Genomic DNA, 25280 nt, shown 5'->3' on the forward strand with positions numbered 1-25280 from the left:
GGTGTAATTGTTTAGTATTCCATTTTCAGTTAATCCAAGGTCATCCGGTGTCTTGACCCAATCCATCATAGATAATCTACAAATGAATGCAATAGGACTTAACCCAACATGGTCTTGGATTAAATAATTAAACCTTTTCAGAGAAAGTTGTAAGGTATAGCAATAAAAACCACTGTTGTCAACAAACCATTTTTTTTTAAAAACAAACAACAAGTAAAACACTTTCAGAAGGTAAAAATGTCATGACTAGATAATTACTTTTAAAACATAATGAGAAATATCAAGTACAGGTAGTCCTGTACATGCAAACTTAAAGCATGGACACTTCGAAAGATACAAACTTGTGTGTCCATGTGATATTTGAGATAAACTTTATTTGATGTAGTTCATTGCTACTTTTTCCATTATTCCAGTAAAGGAGAAAAGTTTATATTAAGAACTTGATAAAGTTTATCATAAAAAAAATATTCCTTGCTAGTTTTAGGAAAGATGAAAGGCTTTTTATTGTAAACTATTCATGAAGTTTATAATAAGAAACCATGCTGGTTCCTTAGCTAACTTGTGAATAATTTCTTACCCCCCAAAAAATATTGTCTTTGGTAAATATGAAATCGTGAATAGAAGCCATAAATGCAATGGGATGGTTAAGTTTCTCCCATATTTTTGGCAAATGTTCTTAATCTACAGAAGTATGGCTTCCTTTAGGTAATGTAGCAATGGAAATTTTTAATTTTACAATTTGTTCACGGTATAGAATTACAATCAGCGTATCAAAACCGCAATACAGACGACCCCCACCTGTTCACAGTTGTGGATTGGGGGCTTTCTCCAATTTCCAGATTTCTGTGTGGAACTTGTGTAGTATTCGCAGAAAATTCACCCGTTTGTGGTATTTTCCAATGAGAAATATTCACTAATTTCTGTATTTTCATATTTTCATGACTTGATGCACTTTTGTAATAAAACTGTTAAAATACTCTCGGGTAGAAGCATTTTTAGATTTTTTTTTATTTGTTTTAATTTTTGGACTATCAAAATAGGCAGTTCTTAAGTTTTTTTTTAAAGAGGTTTAAATTATTCGCAGATTTTAGCTATCCATGGAGAGTTGTAGACATTCCCCACGAATATTGGGGGTCGACTGTAGGGCTTTTTATTATTATTTTTTTTGGTAATTAGCTGTGCAAACTTTTTAATTTTACAATTTGTTCATAGTATGGAATTACAATGATTGTATACTACTCAAAATGACAGTAGGCAGTCTCGGGTTACGACGGGTTCGGCTCACGACGTTCCGAGGTAAAGGCGCTTTTCAGTTATATTCATCAGAAATTATTTCCAGGGTTACGATGCCTACAAATGCTGATCTGGCAGAAGAAATATGACTCTAAAAATGCAAAGTAATCAATATTTGAAGGTTTTTTTTATGAAAAATGCAATAAGAATGCAGTTTACATAGTTTTCAATGCACCCAAAGCATTAAAAGTAAGGTTTTCTTAAGATTTTTTATGATGTTCCGGCTTACGACGATTTTCCGGTTACGACGCGTCTCAAGAATGGAACCCCCGTCGTAACCCGGGGACTACCTATATACATTTGTAATCCTAATTTATGTATGAAAAGTGTTGAGTATACACAATACAAATTGCTATTGAAGATTAACTAGGAGTAACACATTTCAAGCTTTGCTATTTTTAGATGACAGGATTTGTGTGTCTAGCTTTTGGTGGGTTAGCACTCACTTGTTGAAAACAATGTCTTGGTAATTTACATTACAATAAAACTTGGTTATGATTTCTGAGGTGTTGCAGTAGTCTTTCAAGGATTTGCTAGATACCATGGCTCACAAACCTGATGTCATTTTCATGAACAGTGCAGCAAAGTATCTATACATTGCCAGGTTAAACTGTACTAAAAAGTATATGATGAAAACCAGATATGTTGCATTCTTTCTGTCATAGTTACAGTTTTGATCAGACTTCTATGCTTACAGTGCTCTTTTAACTCTTGGATTTTGATTTCAGCAATATCACACGCTTAACAGGATGCAGTGTGGATGATTGGCATATTCACTCACAAAACTTTCCTGGAATGGTTGCGTAAACATACTCGTTCTAGTTTGTAGGTATTATAGTTTTGGGTCTTGTTTCTTTTCTTTTTTGCTTCTGTGACCCAAGTCTGCAGATGTCAAGTGTAGACATGATTTGCATGTAAAAAGTTAGGTTAGAGGGGCTACTGGGTTGATACATGTGACCCCTGAAAAGATTTTCAATGTGGTTGCTGATAATTGTGTTCACTTTTTTTGTACAGCTTGAAATGTCACCATCTGAACTATGTTCAGGCCAACGTAGTACTGTTCTGTCATTGCTTCCATGAACATTCTAGAATGGCATCTGTGATTGTTGATGTGACATAGTATACAAAAATAGATGAATCCTGTAAGGAGAGATTTACTTGAAGCATTAAAAAAAAATATGTTGACAGCTGCTGGCTTAGTTCATATTTTTGCATTTCGTAATAGCACAATTTTTAGTTTTATATTTTTTTCTAAGTGCGAAAATTTTCCCGTTTTATTTTATCATTGTGTTGAGGTATAAAGTACCTCAATTCTTGTTTTTGGAATTCACATTTAAGGTGATGTTTTTAACCCTTTACTCTCCGTTAATATGATTTGAATTTTACTGATGTACGAGATAACTTAACATTGACTCAAGTGGCAAGTCGAGACTTGAAACACAGTGAAGTTGTACATTTACTTCAAGTACTGTATTAAATCAGCGAAATTTAAATCTTATGATAATTCTTGCTATTTTGCTCTATGCCCTGATAAACCAATTAGAAAAGATTTTTTCATGCAGACTTGGATCTGAATTGGCACTGGAATTAGGTTTTTTTTTCTTTTTTTAAATCTTGCTCTCTGGCCCAGCTACAAAGCTTACTTCATTACCTCCCTTTTCGAAGGACCCGCTCTGCTTTGGCTCAGCTGCGAAGCTCTTCTTGGCTTCAGCAGGTTCTCCCTCATCCCCATCATCACCACTCAGTTCGGTGACGGCACTCCCAACAGCCGACTCTTTGGCCTCTCCTTCGACCTTCTCCCCGTCTTCCTGCTTTGCTTCACCCTTCTGCTCGGCATCCTCAACTGCTTCTTCTGCCTCTTTTTCCTCCTGTGGGTTGTCTTCGCCCTCATCAGCTGCTGCATCTTTGTCGTTGGCTAGCATTTCCTTCTTGACCTGTTCCTTGACGTCATCTTCAAGCATGTCGTAGGGTTGCAATTCCTCACTTACATTTGCCTTTTGTGCTGCATCTGGTTGTGGCGGTTCTTTAGCGGTCTCCTTTTCACTAGCATTTTGTTTTGGAGCGACTGGTCCTGTTGCATTTTGTCTCGCGGTGACTGGTCCTGTTGATTTCTGCACTGTAGCATTGCCTAGCTTTTGTGCCTTGGCTTCAGCGTTTGTGACACTTTGTGGTTGTGCATCCTTGCGAGTGGGACTATTTGGAGGTTGCACCTTTTCAGGGCCCTTCTGTGATTTAGAACTCTCCAGTTCTGTTTCTTTGGCTTTAAGTGACTTAGCTTCCTCTAGTGCCACCTTGAGCTGATTCTTGAGGTTTTCATTTTCTCCTTGGAGTTCCTTGAAACTTTCGAGTTTCTCCACCAAGTTTTGGTTTTCGTCCAGAAGTTGTGCCTGTTTGTCCTGGAACGACTTGAGTGTGTTGGCATTGTCGTCTGAAAGAGCCTTTGTTTTCGCAATCATATTTTCTGCCTCGGCAAGCGACTCTTGCAAGATTTTAATCTGGTGCTGAAGGTCACCATTTATTTTTTGCAGCTGAGTGACCACTTCTGTTTTAGAAGCGTTTTCTCGTTGTAGTACCTCTATTTGTTGAAGACTCGTCTGTGAACGAGAAAAGTAAAAATAATCATAAAATGTGCCAATCAAGTTAGCCAACATGCTTGAGGTGTTGAGATTATGAAAGTATAAAAGCAAAGTGAAGTGTTTGCTCAAAATCTGCCTGATTTAAAGGTTTATCTACTGTTATGCTTAGCTTAAAACTAGCAAAAATGAAGACTACAGTTTGTCGATTTTGTACCTACCTGTAATGCGCTGGCCGTATTGTACAACTCGTTTTTTGAAGCCTGTAAAGTGAAAGGACAACATGAGACTTCTCAGATATTCAAGGGATGGGGGAAATAGCGTTGTCGAGCAAGGATTGGGAAAGTTTTGTTACAATTTTTTTTCATTTAGTTTAGCCTTGCCTTATATAAATGCAGTGCATGTAGAATATTTGTAGATGGAGAAACAAAGAACCTTTGAGAAAGAAAGGGAACGAGGAAATGGCACAATTAAAATACAGAACTAAAAATTCATATATACTTGAAAGTCATAACTCACTTAATGGATGTTTTCAAACATCTAACTCACCTGGTAGTTATATATATAGCTTACGTCCCTGACGTCACGGCAGAATTTCAAAACTTGCAGCAATCGCCGATTGGGTAGTCAGGTGTACCACCTGTACGCCCTCTACCCAGGTACGTAGAACCGTTCCAACTATTCCTCAGTTCTTCCCTTCATCGGTGACATCGTTGGAACTTCGCTCGCTTAGCCTGTGTTTTTTCCAGTTGATTTGGTGAAGTACACTTTGGCTTTGGCTTTTGCTTGATTTGGATTCTTGATTTGGATTTTTCTTGACTTGTTTGGATATTGTTGGTTTTGACCCTTGCTTGTTTTGATCTCTCTTTTGATAATTCCCAACATGACTGACTCTGCATCGAGTGTGAAAATGTGTGTGAGAGGTTGCAAGACTCGGCTTGCTAAAGCCTCGATAGACCCTCATTCTATTTGTAGCAAATGTAGAGGTAAAATTTGTGAGTTGGGTGATAGGTGTAATGAATGTGTGGACTTGCCTGAGACTGAATGGATTGAGTATTATCACTATGTGCGAAAATTAGAGAAGGATAGGATAAGGAGAGCGAAGAGTACTATGTCTCGCTCCTCCAAAGATAGTCAAGGAATAGACAGTTCTCTATCCCTCAATGAACCTTTTGATCCTTCGTCTGTAGTAGCAGTACCAGATCCAACTACGGAAACAGGTAAGAGTCCAACATTAAAGGACATTATGACAGCCATTCAAGCCCTTGGACAACGGGTAGAATTCCTTGCAGAGGATAGGGAGAAATAGTGGTCTAATGTGAGAGATCTGAAAGTGACTAGTGATATAAAAAGTGCAAGTGCAGTGGAGGGTGCGCCCACTCGGATCTGTCGTGCTCCTAGTCCTAGACCTCTTCCAAGCTCACCAACCCCTGTGAGAAGGAAAGTCGACCGACGAAGGGAGGCGAGAGGTTTTAGCTCCTGAGCGGCTGTCCCCTCGAGTGTACCTGTTGATGATCCCCAGGACGCTCACCCTTGCCATTGGAAAGGCGAGGTTAAAGTGTTTTCTTCGTCGTCTGACGATGCAGTACCCAGACGGGGCTGGCGTCGGGCTTCAAAATCTAGACCCCTGAAAAGACAACATCCAGTTGAGCAGGACGCCAAGCGTCAAGAACTGCCAGGATGTAGTCATTGGAGCAGCCCGGAGTGCTTCCCTTCCAGCTCCGATATTTGCTCTCCTACCAAGCCAAGATGCAAGATGTTGCACAGGCGGCCGTTGTCTTTGGTAGGAGGCAAGGAAATATCGGGCGGGGGGAGGCCTTCGGTGCCGGTAGCAACTCTGGAACATTTCTCTTTCGACTCCGATGCTTGCTCTCCTACCAAGCTAAGACGCAAGATGTCGCACAGGCGGCCGTCGTCTTTGGTAGGAGGAAAGGAAGTATTGGACGGAGGGAGGCCTTCGGTGCGTGCTGCAACTCCTGAACGCTTTTATTTCGACTCCGATGCTTGCTCCCCTACCAAGCTAAGACGCAAGATGTCGCACAGGCGGCCGTCGTCTTTGGTAGGAGGAAAGGAAGTATCGGATGATTAGATGCCTTCAGTTCATGCTCCAGCTCCTCCTGCGGATTGGCGTTCGTCTTCAGGACGTTTGTCTTTCGCTGAACAGGATGAAGAGAGAGATATTGATGTTGCGGCTTCCCCAGCAGCAAGAAGCTCCGCAGATTTCCTTACTGCAAGATTCGCAGCAGAAGCTCTCCTCTTTAATGCAGGCTTATCAGCCTAGTACAAGCAAAGACAGCATACGTCAAAAGCTTGGATGAAAAGCTGGACGCCAGGACGACATGCCTCTAAAAGCTGGACGCCAGGACACGTAGAGCGTCAAGGTTTTCAGCACCTAGACGACAGGCGTCAATATTCTGGACAACAGGACGCTGAGTGTCAAGAACCTGGACGCCAGGCGTCGAGATTCTGGATGCCAGGACGCCAAGCTTCAAGATTCTGGAAGGCGTCAAGTTTCTAGACGCCAGGATGCCGAGCGTTGAGAGGCTGGACGCCAGGACGCCAGGCCTCAAGAGGCTGGACGCCAAGACGCCAGGCATCAAGAAACTAAAAGCCAGGACGCCGATCATCAAGATTCTCGACGACAGAGCACCAAGAGTCAAGAAGCTGGACGCCAGGACGCCAGGTGTCAAGAGGCTGGACGCCAAGACGCCGAACGTCAAGTATTTGAACAGCAGGACGCCAAATGTCAAGAAGTTCGACACCAGGAGGCCAAGCTTCAGGATTCTCGACGCCAGGACACTTGCAGGCGTCAAGATTCTTCGGAAGCACCGACGAAGCATGACATCGCGACGTCGGTTATGGGTCGATCGGAAGAAGGGAAGGATGACTCCCCTCCTTCTCCTTTTGGTCCGATGGAAGACTTTTCTGACAAAGAGAATCAAAGAGATCTACAGCTTTCGTCGGACTTGAAAAGACTTATGAAAGTTTTCACGGAACTTTTTCCGGAAAACTTTGTTCCAGCTGCCCCTCGTTCCCCACCTTCAGAGTTCACTCTAGGGAAGACAACTAAGAAGTCCGACTTCACAAAGATGGTGTTATCACGCTCTTTGAAGAGAGCGTTGAAAATTATGAAGGAATGGATGCACACGAAGAGAGAACAAGGAAAGACAGCTTTCTCATTTCCTCCGGCCAGATTAGCGTCCAGATCTAGCATCTGGTATGATACTGGAGAAGCTCTCGGTCTGGGAGTTCCCAGTTCTTCCCATGGGGACTTCTCTAGTCTTGTAGATGCTTTTCGTCGGACGGCCATGGGAAAGACGAAGGTTTTTTGGTCTTCCTCTGAAATGGACCACCTCCTCAAAGGGATTTTTAGAGCCTTCGAGGTTTAATTTCCTAGACTGGACTCTGGGATCTTTGGGGAAGAAATTAAAAGCCTCCAAGTCTGCTGACACGGAAGAACTTGTTCATCTGATGTCTTGCATACACAAAGCTCTTCGAGACGGGTCGAACGAACTAGCAGCTCTTTTCTCGGCGGGAATCTTGAAGAAAAGGGCCCTAATGTGTTCTTTCCTTCGGATGGGGTCACACCCATTCAGAAAGCGGAACTACTTTTTGCTCCCCTTTCCACTCATCTTTTCCCTCAAAAATTGGTAAAGGAAGTCTCCTCTGCCTTAACTCAAAAGGCTACGCAAGATCTTATGACAAAGGCAGCAAGAAAAGTCTTACCATCAAGTTTCGGAGCTCAGAAACTCAAGGAAGCTAAACCTCTGCCTCGAGTTTCTCGGCCCTTTCGAGGTAGATCCCTCAGTAGAGGGAGCACAAGACCGGTGACAAGAAATTCCAAGAAAAGAGGCTTCAGACAAGGGCAAAACAAAGTCTGACAGCAATCCTCTCCAGACAGCAGTAGGAGCCAGACTTTCCAACTTCTGGCAAGCATGGGAGAAAAGAGGAGCAGATCCTTGGTCAATTCAGCTTCTCAAGGAGGGATACAAGATCCCTTTCTTGAAAAGAACCCCCCCTAGCAGAAAGACTGATCGATCTGTCAGCCAGATACAGAGAGGAAACCAAGATTCAAGCGATACAGCAAGAAGTTTCTATGTTGCTTCAGAAGGAAGCAATAGAAAGAGTTCGGAATCTGGAGTCTCCAGGGTTTTACAACCACTTATTCCTGGTTCCCAAGAGTTCGGGGGGATGGAGGCCAATACTGGACGTGAGTGCCCTGAACGTTTTCGTGAAAAAAACAAAGTTCACGACGGAGACAACGAAATCAGTTCTAGTTGCAGTCAGACAAGACGACTGGATGGTTTCGTTGGATCTTCAGGATGCATACTTTCACGTCCCTATCCACCCGAACTCCAAGAAGTACCTAAGGTTCGTTTACAAGGAAGAAACGTACCATTGTTCCGATACGTAATACAAACCCTCGGTCCTTTAACAATAGGAAGTAGCTAGCGGCAGCTGGAACGGTCGTAAGCTTCGAACAAGGGGAGAACGGTAGTTAACTGCTTGTCCGACAGTGCGCACGCCTGGGAGGTAAGAACCACCTTTGCTTTCGGCCGTGGTGTGTCAAGACGTGCTCGTCATCGCTCTGCCCGCTACTCGTCGTATGCTTTGTTGTGTATTTTCCTTTGACTGGTTTGTTTTGGTTTGAAAGAAACTTGTAAGTACCCAGTTTTTTCATTTGTTTATTTCAAGTGAATTAAACATTATGGATCAAGAAATGGAGCTTTCGCCGCGCCCCCCAATCGCCTGTAGAGTGTGTCCCGGGCTGGAGGGGCGTAAATGCGGCGGATTTCGCTCCTTTGTAGACGTGGATCCACATGAATTATGTACTCGGTGCCGAGGGCGAGAATGCTCTCGGGCCGAGCCATGCATTACCTGTGTTAATTGGTCCAAGGCGCAGTGGGTTCTGTACGAGGGTAGGAAGAGACGTAGGCCTGCAAAGGAGTCGTCGGAAAGCTCTCCAGCGACTCCTTTGGTGACGGATACCTCGTCTTCCTTTCTACCCCCTGGTCAGCCCCCACGTTTCGCGCCTTCCCCTGCGGGGGGGTTAGCGGAGTCCTGCTCCTCGCTCGATCCGTCGAGTGTGGAGGAGGGCGCTCGCTACCCGGACGTACAGTTGTACTCGGGGTCTTCCGTCCGCTCTGGGTGGGGTTCGTCCCCCCCCAAGCGAGAGGGAACTCCTCTAACTGACCCGACTGTTGCTTCCACAGGTGTGCCTTCCGTGAGAGACGACCTTGGGCAGGTGTGGGAATTGCTGGGACTGCAGGGAGTGCCTAGTATCCAGGGGTTGATCCAGCGGTTGGCGGGGTCGGCAGTGGTCACTCATGGAGTGGTGACCACTACTACTACGACACTAACTACTCCAGGGTACGCCGCCCCTCCGCACCTTGTGTACACCCCACACGTGACTTCGGTGACTCCGACAGCTGCAGTCCAGATGCCGCTCGCTGCTGTACCGAGGAGGGTCGTGCCGCCTCCACCTGGCTTCTTTGTGCTGCCGACCCCGGACTTCCGCTGCCCAAAAAGCTCCCCCCTGGACCTGCCTCCTGTACCTAGGATGTTGGTGGCCGAAAACAAGCCGCCTGGGGTCGCCCGAGTTCTCAGCCGTACCTGCCGCTACTGCTGCTGCTGGCCCAGCCGCTCATGCCGCTCCTGCTGTCCCAGCCGCTCTTGACGCTCCTGTTGTTCCTGCTGTTCCCGCTCCTGCTCACGTCGTTCCTGGTCACGGTGGTGCTGCTCCAGGCTCAGGTCCTTCCGGACAGGTGCAGTCGGGCCCTGTTGCTTCGGCAACTGCCCCGGCTCCATCCTGGATGGAAGACCTGATGTCTGTCCTGCGCAAGCTGATGAAGAAGAGGAAGAAGAAGAGGAAGGTGTCGTTGTCGTCTTCTGCCTCCTCTTCCCCTTCGACTTCTAAGGCTACCAAGCCGAAGAAGAAGAAGGCTGCCTCCTCCCCCCCTAAGAAGGCTCCTTCGGGACCTTCGAAGGGCCCGTCTCACTCCGGTGAGTCGGGGGGTTCTTCTGCTGGTCTGTTCCCCGTCTTCTTCTTCCGCACGGAAGAAGAAGACGGGGACCAGAGGAGTACCGGCTATGGCCAGTACTTCCTTGCCTGGTATTAGTGGCTCTGCCGCTAAGCCAGGCACCGGCTCGGCTTCTCGTTCGCGGGAAGTTCCGAGTGTACGGTCTCCCGCGGGAGATCGTGCAGCCAAAGTTTTGACGCCTGAGTTCGCTCGGCGTCAAGACCGAGGCACGGAGCAGAAGACTGGTGAGAGCCGCTCAGGTGACTCTCGCCAGGCCAGCAGCCGCTCTCGCAGCGACCAGCTGGTAACTCGGGCTGACGTGACGGTCTCTGACCGGCCACGGGTTGAGGCTGGGAAGAGGTCCCCCGGCTGTCGGTACCAGCCTTGGCTGGTACCAGCGGTTCGACGCGCCGTGAGGACGCTCACCGGTCTCACCGCGACAGCGAGCTCTGCAGGTCGCCTGACCGCCGCTCCCATAGGGACCGGGCGGATAGGGCGACCAGCAGCAGCTCGTCTGACGCACGGGACCGGGGTCGACGTGCTCAGTCGAGCCGCTCGCCACAGGTGAGCGGCGCGACCAGGCCTGCAGTCCGATCCCCACCGCGGGTTGGTGATCGGCTGCAGCCCTCCAAGCACGCTGGTCCTGCCAGCGAGCGAGGAGGGAGCGTCAGGTCTGCCTCTCCTATACCTTCAACTTCCTCGGGTTACGCCGGGAAGAGCGAGGTATCCAGGAGTGATCGTGAGGGGTGCGCCCCTCGCGATCCCATCGCGACGCCGTACGCACCAGGCACGGTTTTAGGACCGGCCAGGACGTACGCGCAAGTGACAGGAGGAGACCGTGAGGGGTCTGTTGCTGTTCCTCCTTCTGAAGGAGGAGGGTCTCGGGAGCTGCTCTTGTTGGAGGGACTGGACGGTCCTACTCCTCAAGATGCGGTTACTCCCGAAATCCAGAGGAAATTTGCCGAGGTCATTGCGCTGATTCGTCAGCACAACGGCCTTGGGGAAGGATCACCGCTCCCACCATCCGAGCCCACGTCCCGGCTTGAGTAATTTTGGGGCCCGAAGAGGGAACCCAAATTGACGGTGGGTCTGCCGCGGTCAGAGCTGGCTGACTCGGTCCTTGACCAAGTGGAGTCTCTCGTTTCCGGACGAGAGGATTTCGCTGAAGTCAGGACGGTCTTCGAAGCTACTTCCTCCTCCTCTTCAGCGTCAGAGGTGATTTTATGTGCCATCTGAAGATCCGATACCGCCCAAACAGGTTAACCCAGAGCTAGGAAGGCTAACTCCAGGTGTGTCCCTGCAGCAGCTCCAGAGGTTCTCGCAGCAGGAGGCACTTGCCCTGGAATCTACCGCTATGGCAGCATTCCAGGCAGTCTCTTGGTTGGATCTGTGGTCCCTCACAGTATCCAAAGTCAGCGGACCGAACTCCGGCGGCTCAGTGGGTTCTGCTCTCGAGGAAAGAACCGCGTTCAGGAGACTGTTGCCTAGTCTGAAGTCAGGATGGTCTTCGAAGCTACTTCCTCCTCCTCTACAGCGTCAGAGGTGATTTTATGTGCCATCTGAAGATCCGATACCGCCCAAACAGGTTAACCCGGAGCTAGGAAGGCTAACTCCAGGTGTGTCCCTGCAGCAGCTCCAGTCGGAGAACCTCTGGTTCTCGCAGCAGGAGGCACTTGCCCTGGAATCTACCGCTATGGCAGCATTCCAGGCAGTGTCTTGGTTGGATCTGTGGTCCCTCACAGTATCCAAAGTCGCGGCCAACTCTGGGAGTTTCTGCTCTCGAGGAAGACCCGGCGTTCAGGAGACTGTGCCAGTCTGGAGGTAGAGCCATCTTACCTCGCCCATCAGACGGCTAACCTGTGGGCCAACTTGGTGCTTCGTCGTAGGGACGCAGTCCTTACATGAGTAACCAAGGGAGCTGGGCGCGAGGCGGCACTCGGTCTTCGCAATGGACCTATTAGGAGTTCCTCATCTCTCTTTCCTGGAGAGATGGTGGACGCTGCGGTGGAGAGGCGGCGCACTGATGACAGTGATCGCCTGGTTCACCAGGCAGTCTCGAAGGCTTCTGGGCAGCCTCGAGCCACTGCGGCTAAGCCTAAGAGTTTAGCTAGCGCTTCCTCGGCTGCTAGGATGGTTTGCCCTGTCTAAGCCCTGAGGAAGGACTCCTGCTGCTTCAACTTCTGCTAAGGGAGGCCAACATCAGCCCTCCTTTCCCCGAGGAGGTGCTGGAAGAAGTCGAAGCGAGGTGGGAAACGCTAGGGACGGCGTTCCCCCTCACCTGCTGCCGGAAGTGGGGGGTGCCTGGCGAGCCATTGGGCAACTTGGCAGTGCTACAGTGCCGAGACCTGGATGGTAGACGTCCTTCAGGGGGGATATCTACTACCCTTCGAATCTCGGCCACCCTCATCTCCAACCCGGTCCATCTTCAAACCTATGTCCAGGGTTCATCAAAGGACAACGCTCTTCGACAGGAGATAAAGACCATGCTGAACAAACGAGCTGTGGAAATGGTAAAGGATCAGTCACCGGGCTTTTACAGCCACATTTTCCTGGTGGAAAAGGCCTCGGCGGGCTGGCGACCAGTGATAGATTCTCTCTCTCCCCTGAACCGATTTGTTCGCCGGACTCGGTTCACGATGGAGACGGCACGGTCCGTGCTCGACTCCATCAGGGAGAACGATTTCATGCTTTCAGTGGATCTGGAGGACGCATATTTTCAAATACCCATCCATCAGTCCCTCCAGTAGTACCTCTGCTTCATCTTCGACGGGACGGTGTACCAATTCAGGGCACTTTGCTTCGATCTCTCAACCGCCCCACAGGTGTTCACGCGAGTGTTCACTCTGGTGTCTGCTTGGGCCCATTCGCACGGGATACGTCTCCTGAGGTTATCTCGACGATTGGCTGGTCCTGGCGAGCTCCCCGCAGTTGCTGCTGGACAGGGATCGACTTCTGAAGTTTTGCCGCGATCTGGGGATCGTAATAAACTTGGAGATGTCCGATCTCGAACCCAAGCAGAAGATGAAGTACCTGGGTATGCTGATCGAGGCACTGGTAGCAGGGCAAGTCTTCCCCGCGGACTTGCGGATCAGCAAATTCAGGGAGGCACCCGTCCAGTTCCTGTCTCAGCAGGAACAGGCAGCTCAGGCAATGGCAAGTCGTGATCGGCCACCTGTCGTCACTCGAGAAGTTAAGTTCCTCACGGACGTCTTCACCTGCGGTCTCTCCAGTGGAGACTAAAGGAGAGTTGGTCACAGGCAAGGGATCCACCTACTTCCCCGTGTCCCTCACGGAGAAAGTGAGGCAGGACCTAGCCTGGTGGCTCAACGACAGGAATCTCTAAGAGGAGTGCCTCCCCGCTCTTCCCCCGGAGATGTTACTGTTTTCAGACGCATTGACCGAGGGATGGGGCGCACACCTGGAGGAGTTGCTGACTGCAGGTGTGTGGGACCATCACGACAAGCACCTTCATATCAATGTCCTGGAACTCAAGGTGGCGTTTTACGCTCTCCAAGAATTTCAGGACCGCTTGGTGGGACACTCAGTGGTGCTGATGTGCGACAACACCACAGTAGTGGCATACGTCAACAAGCAGGGGGGCCTAGTGTCTCTTCCGCTACACCAGTTTGACCGTGCAGGTGCACGAGTGGCCCATCGCTCACTCAACAGAGCTGTCAGCACGCTACATTCCAGGCAAGAGGAATGTAGTAGCAGACAAGCTCAGCCGTCTGGATCAGGTGATAGGAACCGAATGGTCTCTACACCCAGATGTGGCAGAAAGGCTCTTCAACCTGTGGGGGCGTCCAGTCATGGATCTGTTCGCCACCCGGCACAACAGAAACTCCAGGTTTTTTTTTCAGCTGTGCCGGACCCCATGGGCAGCTGCAGAGGACACTCTTCAACATCCTTGGGACAACCTCTTCGTTTACGCCTTTCTTCCCTTCTGTCTGATTTGGAAAGTGATCAGGCCGAGTGCTGGCCACCCGAAACTCAGGATGATCCTGGTGGCTCCCAAACGTATCCGGACCTGCTGGCTCTGCTTGCGGAAGCACCGAGAGAGATGCCCCACTGGCACAACCTTCTAGCCCAGCCACACATAGAACGGTACCACCGAGCAGTCCAGTCCCTACAACTTCACGCTGGCTGTTATCCACCATCTCTTGCGAACGAGAGGCTTTTCTTGCAGCGCAGCAACAGAGATGGCTGGACATGTCCGACAGTCCTCTGCAGCTGTGTACCAGGGGAAGTGGCCGTCTTCTGTGGTTGGTGTCATAGACAGGGTCTATCTCCTCTCAGAGCCACTCTTCAGCAGGTAGCGGATTTCCTCGTTTTTCTTCGCCGAGAGAAGCTCCTCTCAGTACCCACAGTCAAAGGATACAGAGCCGCCCTGGCCCTGGTCCTAAAGCTGAGGGACTGGATATCACGAATTCGTTTGAGATTTCCTTGCTCATGAGGAGCTCGAAAGGTCTTGCCCACCCAGGGAACTCAGGCCCCTGAGTGGGATGTGACTCTCGTCCTTTGGAGTTTGACTCAAAGACCCTTCGAGCCACTACGAGTGTCATCAGACAGGGATCTAACCCTCAAGACCCTCTTCTTGCTGGCCTGGCATCGGCGAAGAGAGTAGGGGAACTTCATGGTCTGTCTTTCAATGTTTTAAACATTCCAGGGGCTGGGGATCTGTGGACGCTCGACTTCGTCCCGAACTTCGTAGCCAAGACTCAGAATCCGTCGATCCTGACGACAGGTTCGATTCTTTCACAATCCCCTCCCTAATGGACTTCACTGATAACGATGCAGATGAGATGCTGCTTTGTCCTGTGAGGGCGCTACGGCGCTATCTGAAGAGAACAAATCGACACCGCAGGCCTGAGTGTCGACGCCTCTTCGTTAGCACTGGGGTTACCAAGAAAGAAGTATCCAAGAACACGCTTTCTTTCTGGCTGCGTGAGGTGATCAGGAGGGCGTACGAGGCTGATGGTAGTGACGACACCCGTACCCTTTGTCCGAGAGCCCACGAAGTCAGAGGCATTGCCCCGTTGATGGCGTTCCGCAAGAACTCCGTGGCGCAGGTCCTGAAGGCAGGGGTCTGGGCCAACCAGACTACCCTCACTTCCTTCTACCTTCGGGATATTGCCCACAAGTCCTTGGATACTTTTTCCTTGGGACCTGTGGTGGCTGCTCAACACGTTGTGTAAGCTTACCCAGCACCCGAGCAGGCAGAACAGCATCGATTCCTGGTGTGACTGTGGGAATGAATGTGCGAATGAGAGTGTGACTGGCTTCTCTTCCCCATCTTTCTCTCCCTCTACCTGTGGGCAGAGGGACACGGTCGTCACCATGCTGGAAAGGAAAGAGATGCAGGTAAGCTACTCGACCGAGCTCCAACCTATCCCTTTCATTAGGGATAGGAGCATATATCCACCACTTCCTCCAACAAGGGGGAGGAAGTGGATGCCAACTTGAGACAAACCCATAACTTTATGTTGCCTCTTGCAAACAGGAACAAGTTCTTGCTTGCTGGTACGAAGAGATACGCTTGCCTCTCTCTTAGTACTCGGCCCAGAGGTCTGGCCATTGATCCTGCGGTGCACACCCCGATCAATCGGACAGAGGCTTGGACCCCTCCCTCGCTCTCACGACCAGGGAGGCATTCCAAGGTTGGACGAACACCAGTCTGTTCACCAAAAGACTCAGATTCCTCCCACCAAGAAGTGAGTCTTCCTATTGTTAAAGGACCGAGGGTTTGCATTACGTATCGGAAAAAATGACAATTTGTCGAAAATTGCATTTTTCCTAACTATACAAACCTGAGGTCCTTTACATATAGTCCCACCTCATGCCACCCCTCACTCTGCATTTTTTGCATGGGCCTAAAGCAAAAGTGATTCTTACCTCCCAGGCGCGCGGCGCGCGCACTGTCAGACAAGCAGTTAACTACCGTTCTGCCCTTGTTCGAAGCTTACGACCATTCCAGCTGCCGCTAGCTACTTCCTATTGTTAAAGGATCTCAGGTTTGTATAGTTAGGAAAAATGCAATTTTCGACAAATTGTCATATTTCGAGCTCTTTGCTTCGGCCTAAATACCGCTCCTCAAATATTCACGAGGCTGATGAGCAACGTAGCAGGAATGCTACACAAGAAACGTATCAGGGCCTCGCTGTATCTGGACGACTGGCTCCTCAGATCCCACTCCTACACCTGCTGTCTGGAGAATCTTCAGAAGACGATTCGCTTATCGGAAGACCTAGGCCTTCTGATAAACCGTCAAAAATCTCAACTAATCCCATCCCAAGAAATCTTGTACCTGGGTATGAGGATTCAGAGTCGGGTTTTTCGGGCTTTTCCGTCCGAGTTGAGAACGAGACAAGCCTTGGAAAAGCTGCAAAACTTCCTAAGGAAACTGACGTGCTCCGCAAGGGAATGGATGAGTCTGCTGGGGACCCTTTCCTCGCTAGAGCAGTTTGTCTCCTTAGGAAGACTGAACCTTCGCCCTCTTCAATTCCACCTCAATCAACATTGGGACAAGAGGAAGACACTAGAGACAAAGTGTATTCCCGTTTCGGACTCTATGAAACACTGTCTACGGTGGTGGAACGACCCTGTCAAGCTCCAGGAAGGCCTTTCCCTAAAACAGAGGAACCCAGACCTAGTGTTGTTATGGAGGAGTAATGATAGTTTATATTTGACAACATCTCCAAAGGTTGTGTGTGTGTGTGTGAGAGAGAGAGAGAGAGATTGGTGGAAGAATGAATGGGAGTGGTTAAATGGCGGTCGGAAGCATGTCTGTTGTGGCGCTCTGTAGGGAGTCAATGGAAGTCTGTTACGAGAGTCTGAGCAGTGAGACGTCTGGTCAAGTCAGTGTTGGTTTTGGCAGCAGTTATCCTTTGGTGTTTCGTTGTTTGGTTGTTATTTGATAGATTTTGGGGTAGTGAAGTTGTTGTGCGTGTGTCTGTCTGGTTGTGGTGGGGTTAAGAAGGTTGATGGTGCATTTTCGGTGTCTGTTAGTGGTGGTTGGGCAGTGGTTGGTTTTGGCGGGTTGTTGTACTTCTGTAAGTCGTGTGGTTGTCGTGTTTTTTGGGGTGTTGGTGTTCATCTGCATTGATTTGTCATGTTATTGAGTTTTTGTGGGGTTGTGGGTCTCGGGGGGGTTGGTTTGTGCTTGGTTGTCGGCGGTGGTTGTGGTCGGCTAGCGTATAGCCTATATCCAGTGGACAGCACAGCGTAGCCCTGAGTAACAGAAGCCAGAGGTGAATACCTGTTTGTGTTGTTTTGTTCTGTATGTAGGTATGGGTCAATTGTCCTGCTGTATTTTGTAGTGTTAAGTGGAAAGTGTGATTGAGGGTGGGTTTGATAGCCAGACAGGTTAAGTTTATGTGGGGAGGTTACTTGTTTTTTGTGATCCCGCCACATTATTTTTTGGTGCCCGAACAGGGACTGCTGGTGTGGCAGCTGCAGGACAATTGGTCTAGGCTAGTGTGTGTGATTGGTGAGAAAGTTTGGGATGGAAGGATTGAGTGAGGTGGAGAGGCTGAAGGAGGAGTTGAGGTTGGAGAGGGAAGTAAGAGGACAATTGGAAGTGGATAATGAGAGGTTGAGGGTAGAGTGTGAGGAGCTGAAGAGCGAGTTAGAGGAAATGAGAGGAATGCTAAGGAGTGCAAAAGTGGAAATGAAAGAAGAAGTGAAAGGAGTGGAAGAGAGAATGGTTGAGAAAATGGACGAAAAATTCTTAGTGATGATGAATGCAGTGCAGGAAATGATGAAGGGGTTCATGGGAGAGGGAGCTGTAGGGGGTAGGCCTACTAGGTCTTGTGATAGGCCAGAAGTGGTAAAGAGAGTGGAAGAGCGAGGGGATAAAACATACGAGTGACGAAGGTGACTTGTTTGTGATAGGTAAAGGAAAGAAGGGAAAGACACAGGATAAGGATAAACCTGAGGACAAGAATAAGAAGGGGGCTGAGGAAAAGAAGACGACTAAGGGAAAGAAGGTTAGGAAGGATGACGGACAGGATGAGACTAGGACTGAATACATTGGGGAAAGGGCTGAGAGTGATTTGGATAGCGGTGAGTGGAAACAGGTGGGTAGAAAGAAGGGTAAGAAGAGCATAATCAGGAGCATGGATGTTAGTATGGAAGTTGATTCGCTGTATTCGGACGAGGTTAAGAGGGATCAGAATGGTGGAAGTAGCGAAAGTGAGAGAGAGCGGGAAGTACGAAAGGCTGTATATATGAGAGAGATACCTAGATGTGCACAATACGAGGAATATGGTAGTAGGGACATAGGGGATTTTTTAAGGAATATGAAAAGGTATTGTGAGGCAAAGTATGGGGATAACAAGAGAGTCTGGGCAAGAGAGTTGGGTAGCTTTTTGACAGGATTTTTGTTCAATATTGTATGGGGTAATGATGAGTGTGGGGAATGTGCCTTATGAGAGTGTGAAAGCCAGGATTGTGGAACAGGCGAAGAGGATAAGGAGTAGTGTTAGATATAGGAGAAAACATGGTTTTGATGAGGTAAGAATGAATGTTGGTGAGTCGTTATCGATGTATGTGTGCAGGTTGGAAACATTAGCCAGAAAAAGTTTTGGGGATGAAGGGATAAATGAGTGTAAAGAGGTAGTGAGGAAGTTGTTGGCGACTGTGCCTGAGAGTGTGTATGAGTTTGTAAATCTGAAAACGTAAGGAGAAAATGCGATGGACGAATGAAAGGTTGTCGTGGAACGACATTTTGGAAATAGTAGAGGATTATGAGTTGGATAGGTGTATGAAAGAGATAGAAGTGTTAGTATTAGGACTGAAGTGGCTGATGTTATACCAGAGTTCAAGAGCTATAGGGAGGCAGTTTTGGAGGGGCCAAGGCGAATGGCAGAGCAAGTGGTTGACAGGAGCTGTAGAGCAAGTAACATAAGTATGGTTAGCCCTAAGAGAGATCGGAGTGCAAGCGTTGGAAGAGTACGGTTGGTTAGTCGTGAACGAGAGCAGCAGTGTTACAGATGTGGAAAGCTAGGGCACAGGAAGAATGAATGTCAGTGGGGCGTTGGGAGCTTGTTTCTTCGGGTGTGGGCAAACAGGGCATTTAGTGTGTGAGTGTAAGAAGGATAGGGATATTAAATGTTACAGGTGTGGGCAAGTAGGGCATATAGCAAGTGGATGTCGAGGTACACGTGTGACTGAGGTTTGCGGTAATTGCGGGAAGAATGGGCATTATGCTAGGATGTGTAAGGAACAATGGGCAAAATGTGTTGAGTGTGGAATGGAAGGTCATGTGGGGAGTGTGTGTAGGCGAAAGAGGATGAGTCAGGTTGGGAGTTCGGGAAACTAGGTACAAAGGGGATTCAGTTGGGTGGGTCCTCTGGTGTGCGGTCAGTAAGAGTGATGCATAGTGCGTGAAGGATTGTTTTGCCATGAAAAAGGGTTTTTGGAGGAAGAGCTCATGAATGTATGAGTGTAAAAGTGAGGTGCAAAGGGGTGTGGTTTTGGGGTTGCTTTGATTGATACTGGGTGCAGTGTCAGTGTTCTTTTTAAGAATGGATGTGACAAGTTGCGGAGTGAGTGTGAAATTGGGAAATGTAAAGGGGAGGTACGAGGAATAGGAAATTTAGGTATGCCTGTGGTGGGAATGTTGCGTGAAAATGTAGAAATCGAAGGGGTAGTGATGGATGAAGGTGACTTTTATGTGATCGAGGGAATGAGTGATAAGTATGATATGTTGTTAGGATACAGGTTCCTGAAGAAGTGTGGGATGGTGGTCCATCCGAGCAGGAATATGATTGAGTTGCATAGGAAGGGGAATGTACATGGAGAGTTGTACTTGGATAGGGATGGAGGGGTAAGCAGTAAAATATGGAAGGGAGTGCCGTTGGTTGCGAAAGAGAGTGTAAAAGTGCCGCGAGAAGTTGGAGAAGTTGTTAGTGTGAAAGTTGCGTGGCCCGATAGTCTTGGGATTGTCAAAGGTGACAAGTGTGCATATGTGGTTGAGGGTGTGGATGCGAACAAGTTGGTAAGAGCGAGCGTGCATGTGTATGACGGGATTTTGGATATGGAGAATCCTTGGGTTTTTGTGGCCTCATTGCCGAGTGTTAGGAAAAAGCGAGTGTGGGGTATACGTGAAGGTGATTGTGGGGTTGTTGTATACATTGGTGGATGTGGACGACGAAAGATATGTTAGGGTGCGGCGGGTGATGACAGGTAGAACGAAAGAAGTGATGAGTGGAAGTATGATGAGTTGAGAGACAGAATTGAGGTGGATGAAAATGTTGGTGATGACGAGAGGGAGCGGTTGATGCAGATGTTGTGGGATAGGCGGGGTGCATTGAGTCGGGGTGACGAGGATTTCGGGGGATCTAAGCTCCCAGAGTTCAAAATAGTTTTTGAATGACGATACCCCCATATATCAGCGTCCCCGACACTTTTCTGCGCCTATTGCCCGAGAGATTGAGGAACAGTGTGAGGAACTTGAGAGAGTGGGAGTGATCGAGAGGAGTGAGAGTGCTTGGAATAGTCCCATAGTCCTAGTACGCAAGACAGATGGGAGTTTGAGGATGTGTGTGGATTACAGGAAGGTGAATGAAGTGACTGTGAAGGAGCGATTCCCGATGAATGTGGTGTCTGATTGTGTGTATAAGATGCATGGATGAGAGTGTTCACAAAATTGGATTTGGTAAGGGGCTATTACCAGATGCCTCTTGAGGAAGGGAGCAGCATGTTACGGCTTTTTCGAGTGGTAGCTGCCACTATCAATTCAAGAGGTTAAGATTTGGATTGGCTAATGTGCCTGCTGCCTTCCAGAGGGCGATGAACTGTAGGTTTTGGCTGGTTTTGATAGAAGGAAGGTGACTGTGTTTATAGATGACGTTTTGATTGCGAGTGAGACTGTTGAGGAGAATGTGGAACTGCTTGAGAAGGTGTTAGAATGGTTGGGAGAGGTTGGAGTGAAAATGAAAGCAGGAGAAGATTGTACGTGGTTGGCTGGGGAAGTGGAATTTCTTGGTCATAAGGTGAGTGCGAGTGGTGTAAGGAAGAGTGAAAAGTTTGTGGAAAAAGTAAAGGAGTTTCCACGTCCCCGGACCTTGCGGGAGTTAAAGGGTTTTTTGGGTTTGATTGAGTTCGGGAGGAAGTTTGTTAGGGATTGTTCGGGTATGGGGAAGCCGTTGACTGAATGGACCGGGAAGAAAAAAAAAATTGTACTAAGCTGAGGTGGGATGAGGAAATGGTGGGAGCATTTGAGAGATTGAAAGAGGTGGGAGGGCTGCTAGAGACGTCACCTTGGCTTTTTCCGGACTATAGTGAGGATGCCAGTAAGCTTGAGTTGTATGCTAATGCTAGTAAGTTAGTATGGGAGGATGCTTGGTGCAGATGCAAGAGGTGAATGGGAGGACAATTTGGAGAGTGATTGCGTATGTGAGTAAAGCTTTTAATAAAGCGAGCTTAAGTATTCGGTGGTTGAGAAGGAGCTTGCGGGCAAACCTAAGGTTTTGTGTGAAAGCGTTGAAAGTGTTTTTGTATGGGGTAAAATTTGTCATAAGGACAGATCATCGGCCGTTAGTTTATATGATCAAGAAGGAAAGTGTGAATGCTAGGATTGCGAGGACAATTGAAGATTTGAGTGAATTTGATTTTAGCTTAGAATATGTGCCGGGGAGTAAAAATGTGATTGCTGATACGATGTCTAGGATGCATGGTAAGGACAGTGGTGTTGTGAAAAGTGACTGGGATCCGAATATGGTACCTGAGGGGTTGGTTGTAAAAGAGAGGTTTGAAGGGAATGACAGTGTGTGTGAATGTTTGTTTTCAGCCATTGAAAAACTTGGAAGGTAAGGGTCTGGTTGAAGAGGTACCCGGTAGTGTAATGAGTTGCGAGTGAAGTTGATGAGTGATGTGCAGAAGGAAGTGGCATGTGCGGAGGAACAAGGTGGGCAAGGAGAAGTGTTGCATGAATTGTTGTCAGCAGTAGCTGAGTTGTTTGGAATAAGAGTGTTGTTGTATTTTGGATGGGACAGACCGGTTGAATATCGAGGGAAGGGTGAGTACAGGTAATGAACGTGGGGTTTTGATGATTCAGTGCGGGGAATGTGGTTGTAATTGGTTGGTTACAAAAAGGGACTGTGAAGGGGATTTGAGTCAGAATTGTGGAAATGGGAATTAACTGAGGATGAATGCGATGAGGAGGATTGTGATGTGTGGATAACCAGGTGGACGTGGTAGTGAATGTGTGTGCATGGGACTCGAGGGAAAATGGTGACGTTTGTCCAAGTAAATGATAGTGGAGTATTGTAGTTTGGTTGACACAGGGGCACAAGTTTCCTTGGTGAGTGGGTCAGTGGTGAGTGAACTTGAGAGATGTGATTGGGGGAAGTGAAAAGGCAGTCTACAAGTGTGAGAATACATGGGTTGGGACAAGGAAGTGTTTTAGTATGGAAGAGGTACGGTAAATGGTTAGGTTGGGAGATCTTGAGGTAATGCATAACTTTATAGTATAGGAGAAAATGATATGCCATCTTGCTTTTTAATAGGGATAGATTTTTTTGAGGATCCACGATATAGACGTAGTATAGGAAAGGAATCTTAGAAAAGGGGGCAGACAAAGTAGCTAGGATTCAAGATGGTAATGTGTTTGTAGCAAACTTTGTGGGTATGATTGAAATTGCTAGGAGTGAGAATGATCTGTTGAGTGAGGAAGAGATTGAGGAAATGCAAAATAAGTGCCTGGAGATAAGTGTGTGCGACAATGTGTTTTGGGAGGAGTGCGTGTGGAAGACTGGCCATGTGAGTTGGATGTATATAAGAGGGTTGCTAAACGTTTGTGGTGTGCAAAACATGGTGTACTTTTTGCATCAGGAAGGGGTGTATGACAAGGAAGTGGTATGTGCCAGTGTTTTCTGTTGAGTCAGCTGTGAGTATGTGTTTGTTGGTGCATGATCGGTTTGGGCATATGGGAAAAAATAAGTTGTGGGAATGCATGAGAGAGAGATTGTATGCTCCTGGGTTGAATAAGATTTGTGTGGATGTGGCTTTGTCACGTGTGAAGACTGTCAGAGGGGAAAGTATCAGAGTGTCATGCAAGTCCATCTGTATGCGATTGCAGATGAAAGAGCCGTTTGAAATGCTTGTGATTGATTGTGTTTCTTTGCCTAGGACTGCGAGAGGACACGTGGGGATGATTGTGATGGTCGGATCACATGAGTAAATTTGCCTATGTGGTTCCCATCAAGGAAAGAGGAGTGAAACTGTTGCACGAATGGTGGGTCAAGTGATGTTGCCCATGTGTGTGTGTAAGCCGGCAAAAATGTTGAGTGATAATGGACCTGAGTTTGTGGGATGGGAATTTGAAGAAATGTTGAAGGAATGGGGTATTGTGCATTTGTATTCTACTCCGTATATGCCTAGTGCGAATGGTTGGCTGAAAGGACTGTTAGGACGATGACTGGAGATTTTGCGAATGATGAGTAAGAGCGACAAGGATTGGGATTTGGGATATGTATGTAGGACGTGCAGTTTGGGCATATAATGCCACACTGCAGAAGAGTATAGGTATGTCTCCTTATAAATATCTGTTGAATTTTGAAAGGATTGTCAGACCGCGGTTGGGTCTGTCAGAAGGTGATCGGGATTTTGTGGAAGAAAGCGAGTTTACAAAGGTAAAAGGGGGGTTTGAGAGTTTTTTAACTTTTTTTAAGAAAAAAAAAAAAAAGGTTTGAGAGTAAAAGATGGGAAGGTGTTGAAAGAGGTGGTTGAGATGGGAAGAATGAATGTGAATAAAGTAAGGGAGAAATTTGAAGGGCCTTTCGAGATTTTGGAAGTGGGGACCGAGTTGGATCTGAGTTATGTTTTTGGGGAAACTTGCGAGAGGTAGTCTGGGGGGAATGGATGAGGTTAGGGCACACCATAACCAGCTCCGTAAGTGGAGGGAAGTACCACAGTATGTTCGGGAGAATGCGATGAGTGAGTGGTTGAGGGTAAATAAGTATGAGCCGACTGTCGGTGAACAAATTGGTCTGGGAGATCGACAGTTGGTGTTGGTTGAGTATGGAAGAAAACAGAAGAGTGTGGAGAGAGGAAGTGGAAGGGAAAAGCGTGAACGGCATGGTAAAGGGGTTGGTGGTAGGGTGCAAACGGTTGATAAAGCGTGTGCTACGGATTGACTTTGGGGGAATGAATGATACTTGTAGTGTATGTGGGTTTGAGTTGACAGGGACAAGTAAGACTTCAGTGAGAAGAAACTGAATAGTGAGGGAGGTGGTTGATAGGATGGATAAGTCTTTGCAGGAGTTTGACAGAAGTATGATGAACTGATGTGGTTTGGTGGCCGAAATACAGGGGAGATTGTTGGAACCAGAAGTTAGAAGACATCGGTGAAGTAGTGAATGGAATTTGGGAGGATGGTAGTGAGGGAAATAATGGGAGTTTGAAAGAAAGTGGTTTGGAAGAAGTGAATGGCGATTTAACTGAAAGAGTGTATGATGATCCTCAAACAAGATCCAGGGGGCCTGCATCTTAGCATCCTTGGGTGTTGCAAAAGGCAATTTAGTGTGGATGTTGAGAGTGCAAGGAGATGTTGTCAAATGTAATGGGGGAGGTAATATGGAGGAGTAATGATAGTTTATATTTGACAACATCTCCAAAGGTTGTGTGTGTGAGAGAGAGAGAGAGAGATTGGTGGAAGAATGAATGGGAGTGGTTTAAATGGCGGTCGGAAGCATGTCTGTTGTGGCGCTCTGAGGAAGTCAATGAAAGTCTATTACGAGAGTCTGAGCAGCGAGACGTCTGGTCAAGTCAGTGTTGGTTTTGGCAGCAGTTATCCTTTGGTGTTTCGTTGTTTGGTTGTTATTTGATAGATTTTGGGGTAGTGAAGTTTTGTGCGTGTGTCTGTCTGGTTGTGGTAAGGTTAAGAAGGTTGGTGGTGCATTTTCGGTGTCTGTTAGTGGTGGTTGGGCAGTGTTGGTTTTGGCGGGTTGTTGTACTTCTGTAAGTCGTGTGTTGTCGTGTTTTTTCGGGGTGTTGGTGTTCATCTGCATTGATTTGTCGTGGGTTATTGAGTTTTTGGGGTTGTGGGTCTCGGGGGGTTGGTTTGTGCTTGGTTGTCGACGGTGGTTGTGTCGGCTAGCGTATAGCCTATATCCAGTGGACAGCACAGCGTAGCCTTGAGTAGCAGAAGCCAGAGGTGAGTACCTGTTTGTGTTTTTTTGTTCTGTATGTAGGTATGGGTCAATTGTCCTGCTGTATTTTGTAGTAAGTTTAAGTGGAAAGTGTGATTGAGGGTGGTTTGTTAGCCAGACAGGTAAGTTTATGGGGAGGTTACTTGTTTGTTTTTTGTGATCCGCCACGTGCTCCACAAGGGAATGGATGAGTCTGATGGCGGGGGACCCTTTCTTCGCTAGAGCAGCAGTTTTCTCCTTAG

The 25280-nt window shown here is 47.8% G+C and overlaps 1 protein-coding gene across 4 annotated transcripts in view; it reads right to left on the minus strand.

Moving 5' to 3' along the window:
* Nucleotides 1–175: 175 nt before the first annotated feature.
* LOC135197674 (eukaryotic translation initiation factor 5B-like) overlaps nt 176–25280 on the minus strand; it is a 46949-nt gene continuing 21844 nt past the window's right edge. For all 4 annotated transcript variants that reach the window (XM_064224693.1, XM_064224692.1, XM_064224691.1 and 1 more), the window contains 2 exons: nt 4088–4129; nt 176–3887 (listed from right to left, as the gene is read on the minus strand). In XM_064224693.1, coding sequence (XP_064080763.1) covers nt 2901–3887; nt 4088–4129 — 1029 coding nt within the window. In that variant the 3' untranslated portion in view covers nt 176–2900. The remainder of the gene's footprint in view (nt 3888–4087; nt 4130–25280) is intronic.

Source organism: Macrobrachium nipponense, chromosome 21 (genome assembly GCF_015104395.2).
Source record: "Macrobrachium nipponense isolate FS-2020 chromosome 21, ASM1510439v2, whole genome shotgun sequence".
Lineage (NCBI taxonomy): Eukaryota > Metazoa > Arthropoda > Malacostraca > Decapoda > Palaemonidae > Macrobrachium > Macrobrachium nipponense.